The sequence below is a fragment of the Dicentrarchus labrax genome, unplaced genomic scaffold, assembly GCF_905237075.1.
Source record: "Dicentrarchus labrax unplaced genomic scaffold, dlabrax2021, whole genome shotgun sequence".
Taxonomy (NCBI): domain Eukaryota; kingdom Metazoa; phylum Chordata; class Actinopteri; family Moronidae; genus Dicentrarchus; species Dicentrarchus labrax.
Window position 1 is genome coordinate 10257565 of NW_026136705.1, and position 17627 is coordinate 10275191.

General features: G+C 41.2%; 3 protein-coding genes across 5 annotated transcripts; 2 read left to right on the plus strand and 1 right to left on the minus strand.

The window, feature by feature from the left end:
- The first annotated feature begins 280 nt into the window (after positions 1-280).
- On the plus strand, positions 281-2638 carry atp5l (ATP synthase, H+ transporting, mitochondrial F0 complex, subunit g). The gene is made up of 3 exons (XM_051400879.1): positions 281-436; positions 848-1008; positions 2437-2638. Exons 1-3 carry the CDS (start codon positions 385-387, stop codon positions 2533-2535), a joined length of 312 nt encoding a protein of 103 aa, XP_051256839.1. The 5' UTR covers positions 281-384; the 3' UTR covers positions 2536-2638.
- Positions 2639-3685: 1047 nt separating this feature from the next.
- On the minus strand, positions 3686-8792 carry ftr82 (finTRIM family, member 82). The gene is made up of 7 exons (XM_051400880.1): positions 8042-8792; positions 6554-6649; positions 6144-6377; positions 5539-5698; positions 5390-5449; positions 5110-5172; positions 3686-5027 (listed from the first exon to the last, which is right to left on the minus strand). The coding sequence occupies exons 1-7, from the start codon at positions 8630-8632 to the stop codon at positions 4507-4509; spliced, it is 1725 nt and encodes a 574-aa protein (XP_051256840.1). The 5' UTR covers positions 8633-8792; the 3' UTR covers positions 3686-4506.
- A 4143-nt stretch (positions 8793-12935) lies between these two features.
- Positions 12936-17627, plus strand: ftr83 (finTRIM family, member 83). Of its 3 annotated transcripts, none has more exons than XM_051400884.1 (8): positions 12936-13611; positions 14062-14157; positions 14336-14569; positions 14848-15007; positions 15158-15214; positions 15804-15872; positions 16448-16525; positions 16747-16896. In XM_051400884.1, the coding sequence occupies exons 1-7, from the start codon at positions 13036-13038 to the stop codon at positions 16498-16500; spliced, it is 1245 nt and encodes a 414-aa protein (XP_051256844.1). In that variant the 5' UTR covers positions 12936-13035; the 3' UTR covers positions 16501-16525; positions 16747-16896. The 3 variants fall into 3 exon arrangements, with proteins under 3 accessions (XP_051256844.1, XP_051256842.1, XP_051256841.1); XM_051400882.1 differs by having other exon boundaries at positions 16448-16521; positions 16747-16885; XM_051400881.1 differs by lacking the exon at positions 16448-16525 and having other exon boundaries at positions 16747-17627.

Below are 17627 nucleotides of genomic sequence, written 5' to 3' on the forward strand. Positions count from 1 at the left end.
AAAATAAAATGTGAACCATAGTCTATGATGTTAGCCATCAAACAAACAATACGGTTTACTGCACCCTCTATTGGTCATATGGCAAAAATGTAGCTTGTGCATTAGCTGTTTGACTTTAATTAGCGATATTAACTACTAAATTAAGTCACTGAACTGTAACGCTAAACATTGTAGGGGCATTGTATTAAAATATCAAAAATCAAAATACGTCCAAATATCGTACGCCCTCATAAACATGTCACTGTGGCGTCATAATTATACAATAGGGTCTGACCTCGCAGGCTGTTTCTGTACAGGCACTTGTGTGGACAGCTGCAGCAGCGGGTCCAGGTCCTGGAGGTGACATTCAGCTGGGGAACAGTTAGCATCGACAAACGCATCAACATGGCACAGGCAGTGCAAAAAATGGTCGCTAAAGTACCTACCCTGGTCGGCGGTAAGTGAATTTGTTGTGCTATTAATCATAATATGTATCCAGTGACGTGGAACTAAATTGTAGGTATGAAATTTACTCTAATCTGTATTGATGTGACGGAGCTAGCTAGGCCGACGCTGTCAATTACAACGAGACTCAGACATCGATTGAATGAAGTAAATATAACACTAGCTAATGCTGTTTGGTGCAGTAAAAGCTGAATTAAGATTTCACATTGCTTTACTCCCTTTGACTACACTGCTGTTCTGCTAGCTATCCCGTGTGGTTTGTATTGTTTACACGCATTAAGCATAAGCCGTATAGCGGTGTGCCTAATGCAGGAGCAGCTCTGTTGTAGCACTTTAGCTTCAGCCGCAGCAAAGATAAGTTGCAGTAAGACTCACCATAATTACAATATTTCTTCTCTCCTAGCCGCTATCACCTACTCCAAACCTCGGCTAGCGACCTTCTGGTACTATGCCCGCGTTGAACTTGTCCCCCCCAGCCCTGCCGAGATCCCCAAGGCCATCGAGGGGGCCAAAAATCTCATCAAGGCTGTCCAGTCAGGACGTCTCGGTCAAACCACAGTGAAGGTGCGTGTGTTATTGTCAGACAGACATTGATGTTTGTGTGTGTGTGTGTGTGTGTGTGTGTGTGTGTCTCTCCAGTGTTTTTTAGTGCTTCACTATCAGTGGGTCAGAGTCACTATATCCGAATCGTTTTCTGAAAAGGTAAAATGTGTGACAAACAGCATTATAATGAAGTACTGCAGAGCTGCAGAGATGCCCTGTCCTTCACATCTGGTTCTCCAGATTTATGAAAACACGTTTGTTTGGTACAGACCTCAACAAATTTCACATCATCACGATTTTGTGATGCTAAAATGATAATTCCCACAATAATTGTGAGTCATATTGCAATATCTGTCTAAATAATTGCAATATGAGTATATGAGTATAAAGTAGATCAAGTATTTGTTATCAAAAACCTTTTTGATGTGCCATATAATTAAAAAAATCCAATTCCAGCATCTAAATGTTCTCAAGACTTGTGGTAGCTGTATGGGGGGCGTTCATGGTAACAAGAAGTGGAGGCTTACTGATATCCTGATAGAAGAGGAAACATATTGAACATGTTGCCATAGATGTTTGACTCAAATGGCGAACTGTAAAACAGAATGCAGTTTGTTGACCAAAATTGATTTCTTGAATTCTAAATGTCCTTTCATCATAAAGGTTTACCAAAAGTTCACTGATGATAAAAAACAACAAATGACCCACTTATTCTGTGTAGAGACCAGCCGTGCAAATTGTTATAGTTTTATTTACCAAATTGTCAGATGTCCACCCCAGGACAGTGGATGTGAGTGGAACCTTTGCTTTTGTGGTGCTTTTTGTACTAAATAATAAAATAAAATATAAAAATATATATTGTGAATTGTATTTTTAATTTTTTTTCCAGATAGATTGTCTTGGACCTCATTGAGTACAGTTGTCTTTTTTACTTTTTTACTATGTAAACTGTTTACAGGAAGGTTTATGGACAGGGGTGGAAGCCAGAATCTCTGCAGTATTGCTCACAAAAATAATTTTGTCATAAATCTCCCAATCTTTTTTTACTTGTATATAAGCTATGGGTTTAGAGATTTTATAGACTGCTTGAGGAGATGTTATGTAATCATAAATGGTTATTGATCCCTCCTGGTGATGAAGAAAATTTGAGTTTGCATCATTTACAGGTGTCTACTCTGCAACAGCAAACCGTAACCCATTACTGACTCAAATAAATATTCATGTTGTCCAAATTAAGAGAAAGAGAGAAACATTTGTTTTAAGTTCTAATGGACCGGGACATAAAACATAAACGTAAAATGCTTGTGTATTCTTTGTTCAAGTCTATGCTGTATGAAAGGAAATTAAATCAGTGCTCACAGAAAACAATGACAGGAAATTGGTCGTCAGTGGCTAATATCACATTTACTTTTTCAGAAACAAATCTAATGCAGTTTTGTTTTCTCACAGGATGCTTTTAGGAATGGACTGGTGGCCACAGAAGTGTTGATGTGGTTCTACATTGGAGAGTGCATCGGCAAAGGGGGCCTCATTGGCTATGATGTCTGAATTTTGGACTGTCATGCTTTTCTTTCTTCATGGACGTTGTATGCTCAACTCTCTGCAAGACTCCTGGGAACCAATAAATAGATGTGTATTGTTTAACACTTGATTTCTGAGTCCTTGCATTTAATATAACATGTATGTGACAAACATGAAAATACAGCAAAAGGAAATATGGATGATGGAGTCTACAATACTTTCTACACCAGGAAACTTCAGTGTGTTAGGTGGAGAAGGGTTTTTGTTATAATTCACACACAGGACATTTTGACCTGCCGCAGCAGGAAAAGCTCAGATTTAAATATGAAAATAAATCATTGCATTGCGTACGCTGGCTGTCATATAGCGTAGACATTGTTATTGGTATTGGTAATACCTGTGCTTTTCCTACAGGTTAAAATGTCTGTCAAAAATTGAATCCTGTGGAAAGTTCTGCTGAAAAATATATGAAGAAACAGATTACTGTCCCACCGCTCTGCATATGACTGTTGCACACCCCACCTCTCTCTTAATAACTACTTTGGATTTGCACTTGATCATGTTTGTGCAGTAAAATGCAATCTTGATTTTTACCCCCAAAGATAAATTACTTAAAAAGCTGGTTTTATACATAAATAAGTGTGCATGAAAATTCTGTGGTCTATAGTCAAAACATTTTTCAGTTAAATTCCTGTAATCAACCAACAGAGGGAGCCGTGAGTATTGTCTCTGTTCAAGTAGTAGAACTATTTGTTTCAGAGCAGGTGGTTTGGTTGTTCACATACCAGTCAAATACTTTATCTAAGCAAAAGTTCAAATGATATCTCTGTTACAGATTCCTTTGACATTCTTTTAGACCACAGCTTTGTTAAAGCACAATCCAATAAGACTATATAGATAGAATATAGATCAGAACTATTTGGTCCTGGGGTGCCTGGTTAGCTCAGTGGGTAGAGCTGGCAACCCATGTACTGAGGCTGAGTCCTTGTTGCAGCGGCCCAGGGTTCAAATCCGACCTGTGGGCTCCTGCTGCGTGCGTGCCATCCCCTCCCTCTCTGTGCCCCCCATCTGTCCTCAGCTGTCCCATCAAATAAAGGCAATAAAAGCCAAAAATAATACTTAAAAAAACAATTTGGTCCTTATGTTTTTATGCAGAATAAACACAACACTCAATTCATTCATTTAGCTCTTTATTTTGAACTATTGATGAATAATTTTGTTACAAAACAAGTCTTTTGATATCAATTATACTCTGTCCATTATATAAGTAAACATACATAAAATTAAATAAGGGGTTAGTTCAAGTGAAAAAAACTGTAAGGACTCTCAGCAACTGATATGGCAACGATCAGATAATATCGGAACATGGCAAAATGAAATGACAATGAAATGTTCTTCTAAATGTGTTGAAACCATAACAATACCTGTTCACGCACCAACATGAACATTATTATATTACTCATACCGATCATAAGAGTGCAATATATTTTAAATTAATTTATGCAATAATATTGGCCATGAATGTGATGACCTATCATAAGCAAATGTACCTCAGGTTACATTCATTATGACTTATAATAACATCATCACTTGAGATATGATATATGTTCATAAAGCAATAGTTGTGTAAAAATATGATGGTACAACTATCAGTGGGAACATATAACATTTACAGGTTTAGCTCAGTAAGACTAATTTATTACATACTGACATGTTATAATATTATCCATCAGTTCTTATCAGATGCCAAAAGGGATAACACTTATTTATATTGTATTTGTGTGATTATGTAATAGTTATTTATTTCAGTAATGTCATTTGACAGTACAAGGCCAAAAGCAATAAGTGATGTGTAGAGTTAAAAAAGCAACTTCAATAATGTGGTTTGGTACAGTTTCAAAAGGTTGCAAAAATATATATTCCAAAAGCACTGCTGTATATTAAGAAAAACACGTGGAAAATATTTTCAGATTCTCAAATAAGAGCTCAAATATTGGCTCACTTGACATTGCAGATCTTGACTGAGGTTCCAACTCCAAAGCCTGGATAGAGTGGCTCAACAAATGTGGTCTCAAACCTGTGCAGGAGGGTCATGGTGTTGCTTATGCTATAAAAAGCCAGCACACCCGCAGTGTGGTCTAGGTACACGCCTATCCTGGGGGAGTGGGGGGCGTTGATGGCTTTGTCCACCCGGTTGTGCCAGGCAGAGTAACCTGTGTCGGAGCAGAGGAGACTCCAGGATTTATCGTTGTAGCCCAGCAGACACAGTGAGCCTTTGCCCTTCCGGCTGATGCTCCTGTAGGCCACTCCGATGGAGAACTCCCCGCTCCACTCGATCTCCCAGTAAAAGCGGCCTCCGGACAGGGCCTCCCGACACAGCACCTGGGCAAAGCTGTCGAACCTCTCTGAGTTGTCCCCGTAGGGCTGCAGGTCCCTGGTGCGGATGACTTTTCTGCTGCTTTCAGAGATGTACAGCTCCTTGTAGGCTGTGTTAGGGTCCAGTTTCAGCTGGCAGAAGTCTGGAGGAGAGACATATTGATAATATTCATTTGATGTTACAGTTAAATTGTCATATTTCAGGTAAATACACCAGATACTTACATTTCACAAAATCAGTTCTGCTCTTTGGCTCTGGAGGAGTGTTGTCCACTGTCATTTCTTTGCCTGCACATGAAGAAACACTGTGTTAGGTCAATGTGAACTTCATCTACCCACACACATGCCTTTAATTCTTTCTGTGTTTTTCTGCTGTGTCTTAACCAGAAGAACGTATGATGCAATTGCTTTGTGGTTCCAACAATTCATGGCAACTGCATTATCAACCTAAATAATAATTAACCTCCTACAGTCTGATATTGCTATAGGACGTGACAGTACTCACCTCTGCTCCTTCTGTCCAATGTTCGACTTTCTGTAGTAGTGTACACCGGGACCTCATTCACTATAAGATAGAACACAATCACACTTAGCAAACTGAGTAAGTTGGTGTTGCCATGCAGAAGTACTGTGTTTCTGCTGCTAAGGTCAGACCTGACTTGGAGATATTAAGCAGCTCTTCTCTGCCAAACTCCTCCAGGCGTTCCTTGATCACGGCCACAGCTTTCCTGACGGCCCCGAAGGAGAAGTCAGGGTTCACCGTCACTCTGGGTATGAAGCCGTCATCAGTGGGGGTGCAGAGGTAGTTGAAGTTCTGATGGGAAAGGAAAAGCAAGTGTCATGACGAGGACAGAGTTGACCTAATTAATTTTTTAAATTCTTTTACACATGAATGGATTTAAACTTTTTAAAACATCACTCTGGAGTTAGATTAATATTTTTTGTCCTTCCAAATGTCCAACCTCCATATTATGAGTAATATATCAAAGTGCTGCTATTAATGCCTCTTCAAGTGGTTGTTTAGAAATTCCGGTCATTGTGATTATGGACAACCTGTCTAAGTAAGCTGTCTTATTAAAAAACACCCATATGTATACTGACTGGTATTAGGCCTGAATCAAAATAAAAATGCAAAGTCACAATAACACAAAAAAATCACTCATTCTACTGTGTCAGCACCATCATACTACATTAACATCATGAAATGACAAGTCCAGATGTATGTCTTCCTCAAAAGTCGCTCTAAAGCTGTGTGTTACCTGCAAAAAGTGGATGTGGTCATCAGTGCTGTACAGCTGCTTGAGGCCGGATTCCTTTTTCTTCAGCTCATCAATCTCTTGTTCTAGCCGCTCGATCAAAGCCTCGGCCTGGTTGAAAGCAGCCTTCTCGTTGATGCCAATCAACTTGCTCACCTCTGACCTCATCCTCTCAATGGAGCGGATCATGTCCTCAAACATCTTCTGGCTGTCCACCATGGCTCTCTGGGCCGAGTTCTGGACACAACACTCAAAATGTCAGTGTTTTATACATGAAACTGTGTAGTCAGTGCCTTAAAGCTTCTTTTTTTGCATAGAAATACATAAAATGAAATTTACAGTTTTAAATATGAATAATCAAGAAAGTTGGTATGGTGGAAAGGTACGACATATTATGAACATATAATCCTCACCTTCAGTGAATCCACAGCAGTCTTCAGCTCCTCCAGCTCCTTCATCCTCTCCTGGCATTTCTGTCTAATCTCCGCTTGAGAGATTCCCAACAGTTTCTGCAGAATAAAGGGATATTACACAGCCATCTATTTCACTGTTTTGTCAAGCATGCAACCGCACGCTGACTGCCTGTACTGGCTCTCTTTAATTTATTATGCATAAGATGTAGTGATGCCATGCTGTTTTATTGTATGACATATAAAGCCTCACATTTGTTGGCTCGCTAAAAACATTCTTTCTCATCAAGGATATCTGGGGAGGCCCTTCGGCATGTCTAATAAACCCGACTCAAAGAATCTTCTTAATACGGCCGGCTTTTATCTCGGGGGGGGGGGGATCTGTAATGGAATTCTGGCCATGTTAGGAATGTGAATCTACCGCTGCCTGACTTTTAAAGAGATGTTTCAAGGTGCACACAGTACTGACGTGCAGAATAGAGGGCTTCTAATTCAGCTTTTACTCAAGCCCACCAACCCATTCTTCAAGATAAGCTTGAGGAATGCGGGGAATGAACATGAGAGGGGGAGGGGAGAGAGAGCGGGAGACGGAGTGAGATGTGTGAGACAGGTTGTAAATCTTTGGATGAGAGAAACCAGACTCCCCGTATTGTAAAGAAAACAGCAGGAAGAATTATAACTTCATCATGCCCATATTCCGGACTGCCATAAAAACACTCCTTATAGATTACTCATGCATAAAAAGCATTATTGCTCTGAATGATGCAGATTTATACGACAGTACCTGTTGACAGTCTTATCTCATCTACATAGTTTTTACAGGCAGTATGATTGGTGAGTCGTTTGCATTGTGAATGTGCATTGCCGTGGTTACAACATTGCGATTGGTTTATCATGAGGTGTTGGATGGCCTTGACTCCCTGACATTCCAGTATCATTACAGACCAACTCCCACAGGTGGAAACCAATGCAGCAGAAGGAAGTCTCTGGTTTCTGTGTAACTATCCCACAGCTGAAACACCACATTCTCCGAAAAGCACCTTTCACTCAGACACTCCCCCAGCCTCCATACAGCTAATCAGAGAGCTGGATTTATTTTGGCGGTGAATGCCTGCCAGTTTAGCTGATAGTGTTGGTGAAATGGGTCAAAGTACAGCCGCCAGTCACAGTGCAGGGGCAGGAGTTGGGAAAAACAACCTGTTTGCTTTCACTCAAAATACTCCAATGACTGCATGCTTCTAATGTATCGAGGATGTGCCTCTTTTTAACAGTTAATGTGTCTAAAAAAAATATTAGAGTTGACTTAGCAGAGGAGTTTTAGCTGGATTCTCTCATGTAACTGAATATACTGCTTATCTTTATGACATGAAATCACACTTTCATTCTCTGAGAGGCTAACTTAAAGTGACTTTTCTAACAGGTGAACAGTACTATTCCTGTGCCATTGAGAATTTAGTCTATAAAACAAACAGAGACAGGAGGATTTCTTACCTGCTTCTCACCCCTTTCTGCCTCAGCAGAGACAATGTCATGGCCCCTGTGTTCACTTACTGTGCAGATAGCACAGATACACATCTGGTCTGTTCGGCAGAAGAGCTCCAGTGACTTCTGGTGCTGCGGACAGATCTTCCTGTCCAGGTTTCCCAGCTCGTCCACAAGCTTGTGCCTTTTGAATGTGGCTGATTCATAGTGTGGCTTCAGGTGCTTCTCGCAGTAGGACGCCAGACAGTTGAGACAGGACTTCACAGCCTTTAATTTCTTTCCAGAGCAGAAGTCACAGGGGACGTCACTCGGCCCGGCGTAGAGGTTCCCCTGGGACGTGTTGAGGTTGAGGGTCAAACCACTCTTCTTGATCTTCTCAGCCACCATGCTCAGAGTGGCGTTGGGCCGCAGTACAGGCCTCTGGGTGAATGTGATCTTACACTGGGGGCAAATGTAAATCCCTGTGTAGTCAGCCTCATTCCAGTAGCCACTGATGCAGTCCATACAGAAACTGTGGCCACAGGGGATAGCCACAGGGTCCCTCAGAAGGTTCAGACACAGGGAGCAGCTGAAATAATCTGGAGAAGTGTGATCAGCCATTGTGATGGGCTCAAAACACAGTCAGACCTGTGGAAAAAAGACAGAGAGTGCCAAGAGCAGATAGAGATTCCGTCGAGTGTGCCTGGGAGCCCGCCCTCAAGAGTGTGGTACAGCCTGCAAGAGACAGGACCTACTTGTATTTCTGAATTCCAGAGGTTATTGATTGAAAGCAGACAAGGCCCTCCCCCTGTGCTGTGAGTATATCGAGCCCTGCCCAGTTCAGATAAGCAGGTTGAGCAAGGAGGGAGAGGGAGAGAGAGGGCGGGCTGACAGGAGAGGATAGAGAGTGAGTGTGTGTGAGTGAGAGAGAGAGAGAGAGAGAGAGAGAGAGAGAGAGAGAGAGAGAGAGAGAGAGCAAAAGAGAAAGAAAATGAATGAAATGTAAAAAGCACAAAAAGAAGTGACGATTAATGTAGCTAGAAAAGCTTCCATTATCCTCAGAGTTTCCTTTATTCTCAAATTCCTCATGTGGCTCATCTGTGGACGAATTGCGCACACACTTCTCGGCAGCTGTATTTCCACCTATTGTTGTCAGACAGAATCGCCATTGTCTTAAACCGGTTATAGTCCGACAAACATAAATGCAGCCTAAGGTACTGTAGGAATTTAAGGGACCACCCAATAAACAAACAGAGACACTCTGAACTCAAGCAGAGTTTCAAAGTAATTTCATACATTGCTCCATGCTTGCTCTTTCTTATCACCCAAAAGTTTAACTTGCTGTAGGCAATTTGCCCAAGAGCAGCCAGTGTTCAGAGCTGCAGTATTTACACTGTGTCCAGTCAGACCAGTCGGGTCACTTCCACAACTCAGTTTGTAACTGTAGATGAAGATGATTGTGCAGCAGGAGAGAAATATTCATGCTTCAGACACCAACCGGAAACATTCACACGCACGGGTACGTGTACACATACAGGAACATTCCTGCCAGGTCCAGGTGTGTTGTTACAATGGATGGTTTACATATTTGTGTACATGTTTCATCACAAGTTAGGTTGTGTTTTGTCACTTCTAAAAATGTCCCTCTCATCGTTGCCTAATTTTGCCCTGTGACCTTGACTCACTCTGCAACATGAAGTGCCTGCTGACGTCATAGCCTCTCATTAACATTTCAATCACCCCTATTCTACTGAGTTCTACCAAAACTAATGCCCCATTCACAGTAGCTTTCTCTCAGTCTTTATTAGAGCCCACACTGTAAAGAAACTCTTGCTTGAAATAAAAGTTTTATATTTTGCATTTCCTGCCTGATGCGGAATCATGTAGCAAAAAATAAATATGAATTATTGGTTGTAAAAAGTACATTGGCTCCACCTTCAATTCATATCTTGCATTACTTCATACACTTGGTAGTTTCACCCCTCCATATTTGGTCAGGTTTCTGATAAGCCAGTTTTCCTTCCTTCCTGCGGAGTAAAGGGAGCACTCTGCACTTACAGATTAACTACCTGCTACTTGCAAGGGCCACTAACAAGGGACAAAACTCTGAATATAGCTTTGATTTACTTGAGAATTTCTAACTCACAACAGAAAAGTAAAGACTTATAAAGTGCACATGTCCACAAATGTTTATTTCTTTGAGAATGGTCATGTTTATGATACAGTCTCTCTAAAAGAGTAGGAAGTCCCAGTGTTCTTTGGTGAAGCAGACAGAAACTCCACAGTCATAATATCTCACTACAAGTTCAAGGAGAAAGGTCAACCTTCATTAAGGTGTGGTGAGTGTGCTTTTTGCAGGGTGAGTGGAGGAGAACACAAATGGCTATTTGATCAAAGGAAACAAGGGCCCATGTCACTGAGTGCGAGTATAATAAAGACAGGAGGACACAATATTTAACCATGCTATGAGCGTGTTATGGGAACACATTTGATGACACTGGTAGATGTACAAAGACGAAGAGTACTGAAACAGACCAAGTGTGAATGAAAAAGCTGCACACTGCTAGTAAACATCAGTGTCATCACGACAGCCTCAGCCAGGAGATGGCCAAAAACTAGCTCAGTGTCTATCAGTTGCATTCAAAGTTCAAATAAAAACTGTAGTAATCCCAAAATAGTAGTCTCACATTTCCATGGTGTCATGATGACAATATGTAGATTTGACATAAAATACAAAACAGCCTGGTTATATTTGGGTGTAGTAGTTACATAGTTTGCTGAAAATATACATTTGACCCAAAAGACGGACAATGGGTCTCGTGCAATAGATTGATAAGCATGATAAACAAAGTTAGTTAGTCAGCCAAAACAGCATCAAACCTGAGCCCTTGACTTAGAAACTCATGGGAAGTTCAGGGAAAACATTTTTGTGTTTTGCAACACTTTTAAGTATAGAAAATGGGGTCACATGTAAGTAATGTACACGTGGCAGATCATTCATTTGATCATGTTTGTTTTCATAAGCCTGTCTGCTATGAAACTGATGCTTAGAAGCAAAAGAAAATGTCATGCAGAAGTTGAGCAGAACCATCGTGCGTGCGGTGGCTCGGATATTAAGGTGATGTAAAGTAAGTGTAGACCAACGGGTTCTTATCCATAAAATTTTTATTTTTTTGTTTTATGGAAGCAAAGTTCATCTCCTGGCTAAAAATAGGGTTGAAAGGTCAGTTAGATACAGACCGAAAAGAAAAAAATGCAAGAAAATTTGTAAGGAGGAGCCATGCTTTGCAATACAATAATAAAATGTCCTAATTGAATCGGGACCAATAACAGTGTCTGTTGAAGTGCCTTTTTAATTGTTACTGGTATGATAGAGAAAATCTGCTTAGTTTGCAGTCAGATGAGCATACAAGTCACTAAAACTCTGGAGACTGACTCAATTCAACCATTTTCACCGATAATTAATATTTATTTGTTGCATTTGTCATTAGAAATAGTGACCAGATTTATTTGATTCTCATGCAAACTATGTGCAATGAATATATTAACTTCAAACCACAAGATAAAAATGTCATTATGTAAGTAATTCTTGCAAATTTTGTAATATTGCCTAGATTCAAGGTCTTTTGAAGGTCAAAATGATTATAATAAAATATGTTTTTGATGATTTCCAGCTAATTATAATCACACCAATGCTCAGTTAAAGCTGTGTCACTTGCACTGAAGAATACGACCCCTGTCAATGGATTTTTTTTGGGTCAAATAAGATGCTACATTTAGTCTTGCATGTCAGCTGTAGTTACCCGTTGTTGACGGACAACAGACCCTATAATGCCTGGCACTCCACTTGGGCCACGCTGGCTCTAACACAATGGAATCTTTTAAGCAGGCTTTCTCGGCCCTCCTGTTATCTGGGCTATCAAGTGTAGTTGCATTCCTATCTCCATTTCAACAGCCCCGAAACTCCATCTTGGCTGGGAGGTGTGCTCACTTTCAGATGAAATCTACAGAGGAAGGTATTTAGCTCAGAAGAGAAAACATTCTTATAATTGCTTTGGTTTAAAGGAGCGCATTTTCTTATTTGAGATATTAACGCAGTTGACTGTATGCCACAGAAGTACAGTTCTAGAGTTGACTTACATGTAAACAACAGGTGTTCTGTCAAGCCTCATAAGAAATCAGTGGTCATGAAATGCAAAGTAAAACAAAGTTGATCATTAACTGGTTACAGGTGAGGTGAAGGTTTAACCAAGGCCAGTAAAGCTACATTACATCCATTGAGCCATACGACACAGTGAACGGAGTCACTGCTGATGCGGCTGCTGATGAGACATTACAGCTGATTACCAGAAAAGTAGTTGTATCATTACTAGTCAAAATGCAGAAAATAATCTCTTTAGCTTTAGGTCAGTTTGTGCTGTGACTTGAGTGGGTATCATCACATGCCCAGAGGGAACAGTCTGTCTCTAGGCAATCTCTAACACTCAGCAATTAAGACTTCATTCAACTATAGAGTGTGATACACCTGTGCTTTTTTCCCCTGTACACTGCATTGTTTTATAGACTGCTACTTACCTTTGTATGTAATATTTGGCTTTTACTCATATATTTATGGGGTGCAAATAAAAAAAATATATTTTAAATATTTTGCTCTCCTTTCCTGCCAAAATGTATACAATCCCCAAGGACTATATTGTCTTTTAATTTGTAATGGTGTCTACATGAAATTAAAAAAACACTTTTTTACATTACATTTTTGCTGTCAGGGCCAAACCTTATGACCATGCATTTTATTCCTTCTGCTAACATTCTGTAACTGATGGAGCCATTCACTGTGTTCTTTTCTAGCCCCGCCCTTGTTTGACTGGTTTCGGCTTAACCAGTTTAGCCGCCCTCTCTGTTTACTCTATATAACTTGCCCCAGTAGTACCTGTAGGATCACTTTGCCACTGTGCTGACACAAGTCACTGACTGCCGTCACAGCATCTACACCACCTCAGAGGGAACAACGCAAAATCGTCTCAATGTCATCTGAACAGGAAGATTGCCACCTGTGCAAGGAATACCTCAGGGATCCCGTGTCCATTCCATGTGGCCACATCTTCTGCTCCGTTTGCCTGAAGACATATTGGGATCATGCTGACCACACAGGCTCCTACCTCTGCCCACAGTGCAGGGTCACCTACAACAAGAGGCCCACCCCAAGACGCATGGGAGGCTCCCGGCACTCCACCATCCAACGCAATGCCGAATCCTTTCCACCTCCACCTCCGTCCCCTGACTACAACTACGCAGGACCCCAGGATGTAGGTTGCGACATCTGCATTGGCAAGAAGCACAAAGCCATCAAGACCTGCCTGATGTGTCTGGCCTCCTACTGTGAGAGGCATCTCAAGCCCCACTTTGAGTCAGCCACTTTTAAAAGGCACAAGCTGGTGGATGAAATCGGCCACCTGGACAGACAGATCTGTCCCCAGCATCAGAAGGGTCTGGAGCTGTTCTGTCGCACTGACCAGATGTGTATCTGTGTGCTGTGTACCGTGAAAGAACACAAAGGTCACGACATGGTGTCTGCTGAGCAGGAGAGGGCGGAAGAGCAGGTAGGAAACACTTTACTTATTGTGACAACACTGGTTTGTCAGACTGTCACCAGACTGACAGGCACACTAAGAATGCTACAATGTGTTCTGCTCAACATGAGAAGAACTATTTAATGTCCATGAGCCTCGTCGATTGTGAATCAATGGTGGCACATGCACATATCACGGTGCATTGCACTTGTGACACAGTGGCAGGTCATAATGTAAGAGCAGTTTACAATAGATTGAACAAGCAGATAAAACAAAGCCTTGAGCGTTTACTGAGACACACCCATGAAAGTAAGGCTGCTACCTGCACGTACTGCTTCCACTCCACTCCAGTAGCCCAGAGCTGTACACTGTTTTAAAAAGTTTTAAAAACATCTTGATTAAATGATTTTGTCAGTTTGAGTTGCTGATTTGTAGAATTTCTGTCACCATCGTCAACAATGTCTGTTGTTTTCCTCATAGCAACGGCTGGGCGCCACCCAGGCTGAGATCCAGGAGAAGATTCATGACCGACTCAAGCAGATGGAGGAACTAAAACAAGCAGTGGACTCACTGAAGGTTAGTGCAGCCATCATCCATCAGACTAACCACTCCAGATTAAATGGAAAGTTAAATCAACTACCAACACAGACAACATTCCTTCATGTGGGAGTGATGACAGCTTCTCTCAGAGTGCTAGTAAAACCAGTGTGACACTCAGTTGATTAATGGCAGTTAATTCATGTTTCCTGTGCAGAACTCAGCCCAGAGAGCGCTGCAGGAATGTGAAAAGATGTTTAGCGACATGATGCGCTCCATTGAGAGGATGCAGCAAGAGATGGCCAAGCTCATCTCCTCCAACAAGAGAGCAGCACTCAACAACGCAGAGGGCCACATGGAGCGTCTGACCCATGAGATCGCTGATCTGAAGAGGAGAGACAACGAGATCACCCAGCTGTCCCGCACTGAGGACCACATCCACTTCATCCAGGTAGCTGACAACCACTTAAATAGATTCAGTGATACTGGCACAATGCCCATCCAAGTTTCATCCTGTACAGGCCACCAGTCAGTCACTAGGTAAACAGACAGACAGACTTGTGTTGCAAAATATCATATTTAGTGCACTGTACAATATACAGTCCCATTCTGTAGCCTGAATGTGTATCAATCAGTGTAACTACTAACTACAATGTAAAAAGGAGACAGAAGACAAAAACATACTTAAAGTACATTATCATAACCGCCTTGTTGTTTCTTCCTTATTAGACCTACCACATGCTGATAGCCCAGACGGAGGCTGAGGAGCTGCCTACAGTGACCGTCAACCCCTACTTCACCTTCGGCCCGGTCACTAAGGCCGTCTCTGAGATGAAACAGCACCTGAATGAATTCAGCAATGATGAACTGGTTAAGGTAGCCAAGACAGGTGAGTAAGGAGCCAGGATTCAGACCTTGATGTTAAAAAAACACAGGAAAATACTAAAGTGAATTTAAATAGTCTGAATGTCTTCAAACAAGTTATTAACATATTACTACCCTGTTACCATGTAAGCTCATTCATTTTCTATATTTACAGTTAACAAAATGACCTTCTGCGAACTGGATGAATCCAAAAAGAGACGGTCAATAAAAAGTGAGTAAACCTTTTGTTGATTTTATGTGGTGTGTGAGCAATGGAATAATATTAGTACAAATTACTTTTAAAAAAAACATAAAGCCAGCAGCACTGCAGTGTTTAGACATTATATTGACCCAAACTGTAAATTAAGCATAATCTGAGAAGGGAAAGTTAGCTAGATTTATAATTTCCCTTGTCCTCAATAGGGCATTGTGTAATCCTGTTTGATGTTTGGAGCATGACATTCATTAGAGGGTAGCCTGAGGTCACACGCATAGTTGCCACAGGGTTAAATGTTTACTTTGGTTAGGATATCACACTGCCAGCAAGTAACACAGCACTTTAAAGTAGAATTTGGCTAGTCGCATGGTCTTTCACTGTTCTGATCACTGATTTCTACATATTGTGATAGCCACAGTATCTGGGTTAATATAACGAGGATACCAACAGTGCCAGTCTTTATAGGAATAACACATATATTGTGTAGTTTTATTTTTTTCTGATTAATAGCATGATGTAATTATATATCAGTAATACAAAGTATTATAATCCATTATGCCGCAATCACTATTTTCTGACATGATACACATATTCACATTCACAGGTGATGAAGCTGTCATGTACAAGTCTGTACCAGTCCATGAACCTCAGCACAGGGACGATTTCCTGAAATGTGAGTCTGAGCCTCTCTGATAGTGTTTTCTTGTTTTCTGCACTGCCACCAATCACTGCTCTCCCTGCTTATTTCAGTGCATGAGGCAAATTAGATGCCGATGAAGTTCTCTGTCAGACCCTGTGGTTGACCACAAAATCTGATTTTGGTAACTACTGTATGTCCTACAGTGTTGACAGAGACTGGGATTGACTAATTACAAATATATTAGCTGGCACTTACACAGCTTTGCGATTTTACTTCAGTTTGCAGTTTAACGGTCCTTCCTTGTATAAAGTGCATGAAAAAACTGACCAGACAGCGTAGATAAACAAAGAAAAAGTAAAAAACAAAATTTCATCCTTGGAAAAAACATGATGTTTTTTCTAATATTTTAACAATATTGTGTTTTACGCAAATTGTCAGGGGCCAGTATTTACATGTATTTTTAAAAATTGTAGTCTTTAAAGTCACTAGAGAAGGGGTTCAAAGTTTGTGGGTGTGACCTTACAGTTACAGTGAAATATGCACTTTGTTAGATGGACTTCTGTTTGTGGTCAAACTCACAGACAGTGTTGATACCTCTGGCATTCCAGATAATAGGCCGGGCAGAACTAGCCGAGGCCACCGGGTGGCTCACCAACTGTGACCTGCAGACAGCACACAGCAGGCAGGTGACGTCTAACCTCTGGGGCTATTCTGATTTGTGTGTCCAGCCAGAGGGTCTTGTCATTGCAGAAGTTAGTTTAAAAGGGTGGTGCAATGGTGAAGGGTGCTTTAAGCTGCTATGAAACAGAGGCTTTTTCCAGCTTTGGTTTCCTCATTTACATTTATCCCCAGCAACTGAAGTTAAATACTTCCTCTTGTGAAGTTAATGTTTGATTTATCATCCTAGATGCCTGTCAGCTCACTCTGGACCCAAACACAGCCTACAGACAGCTCTACTTGTCTCGAGGGAACAGGAAAGCTGCCCTCAAGAGAGACCCCCAGTCCTACGGTGACCACCCAGCCAGGTTTGACTCCCTGCCCCAGGTCCTGTGTATGGAGCCTCTCTCTGGAGGAGCTTACTACTGGGAGGTTGACTGGAGCGGAGAAGGGGCTGCCCTTGGTGTCACCTACAAAGGCATCAAGAGGACGGGCTACGGAGACAGCTGTCGCATCGGCTACAACCGCAAGTCTTGGAGCCTCTTCTGTTCTGATTCCAGCTATTCAGCCCGCCACAACAAAGACCAGATAGATCTCAATGCGCCCTACTCGTCACGTATAGGGGTGTTCCTAGACCACGCTGGGGGGACCCTCTCTTTCTACACTGTAGGGGACACCATGTCTCTCATCCACCGTTTTAAGGCCTCCTTTAGTGAGGCAGTCTATCCAGGCTTCTGGGTTTGGTATGAGTCAGCTATCACCCTCATCCAGCTGTGATTAAATAACACACTTCCAATGATCAATGTACAACTGTGATTCAGTATGTATGTATGAATCTACAGAACAAAAACAATTTGATTATATATTATAATTATTTTACGAGATAGGCTATATTGTTGTTTTTAAGACTATATACAGTATATATTCAGTATATGTTGACTATCAGGGGAACTGTTCTAGATGACTGTGAATATTTTGCAAATCATGTGAAATGTAAGATCAGGTAGGCTATATGAAGTTAATGAGCATTTAAAATAATGAAGGCTGTACTTGATTGAAATATACCATGAGATCATTTATATAGGTTGTGATATACTTATTTTTGTCAATAAACATTTTATAACAAAGACA

Excerpts from the sequence above, each read along its gene's own strand:
- ftr82 (XM_051400880.1), bottom strand. The coding sequence starts at position 8,632 with ATGGCTGATCACACTTCTCCAGATTATTTCAGCTGCTCCCTGTGTCTG. Across the intron at positions 6,378-6,553 it reads CTGCTGTGGATTCACTGAAG|AACTCGGCCCAGAGAGCCAT; the intron begins GTGAGGATTATA and ends TGTTGTGTCCAG. Across the intron at positions 5,450-5,538 it reads GCTTAATATCTCCAAGTCAG|TGAATGAGGTCCCGGTGTAC; the intron begins GTCTGACCTTAG and ends TCTATCTTATAG.
- ftr83 (XM_051400881.1), top strand. The coding sequence starts at position 13,036 with ATGTCATCTGAACAGGAAGATTGCCACCTGTGCAAGGAATACCTCAGG. Across the intron at positions 15,008-15,157 it reads GGTTAAGGTAGCCAAGACAG|TTAACAAAATGACCTTCTGC; the intron begins GTGAGTAAGGAG and ends CTATATTTACAG. Across the intron at positions 15,215-15,803 it reads AAAGAGACGGTCAATAAAAA|GTGATGAAGCTGTCATGTAC; the intron begins GTGAGTAAACCT and ends TCACATTCACAG.
- atp5l (XM_051400879.1), top strand. The coding sequence starts at position 385 with ATGGCACAGGCAGTGCAAAAAATGGTCGCTAAAGTACCTACCCTGGTC. Across the intron at positions 437-847 it reads AGTACCTACCCTGGTCGGCG|CCGCTATCACCTACTCCAAA; the intron begins GTAAGTGAATTT and ends CTTCTCTCCTAG. Across the intron at positions 1,009-2,436 it reads TCGGTCAAACCACAGTGAAG|GATGCTTTTAGGAATGGACT; the intron begins GTGCGTGTGTTA and ends GTTTTCTCACAG.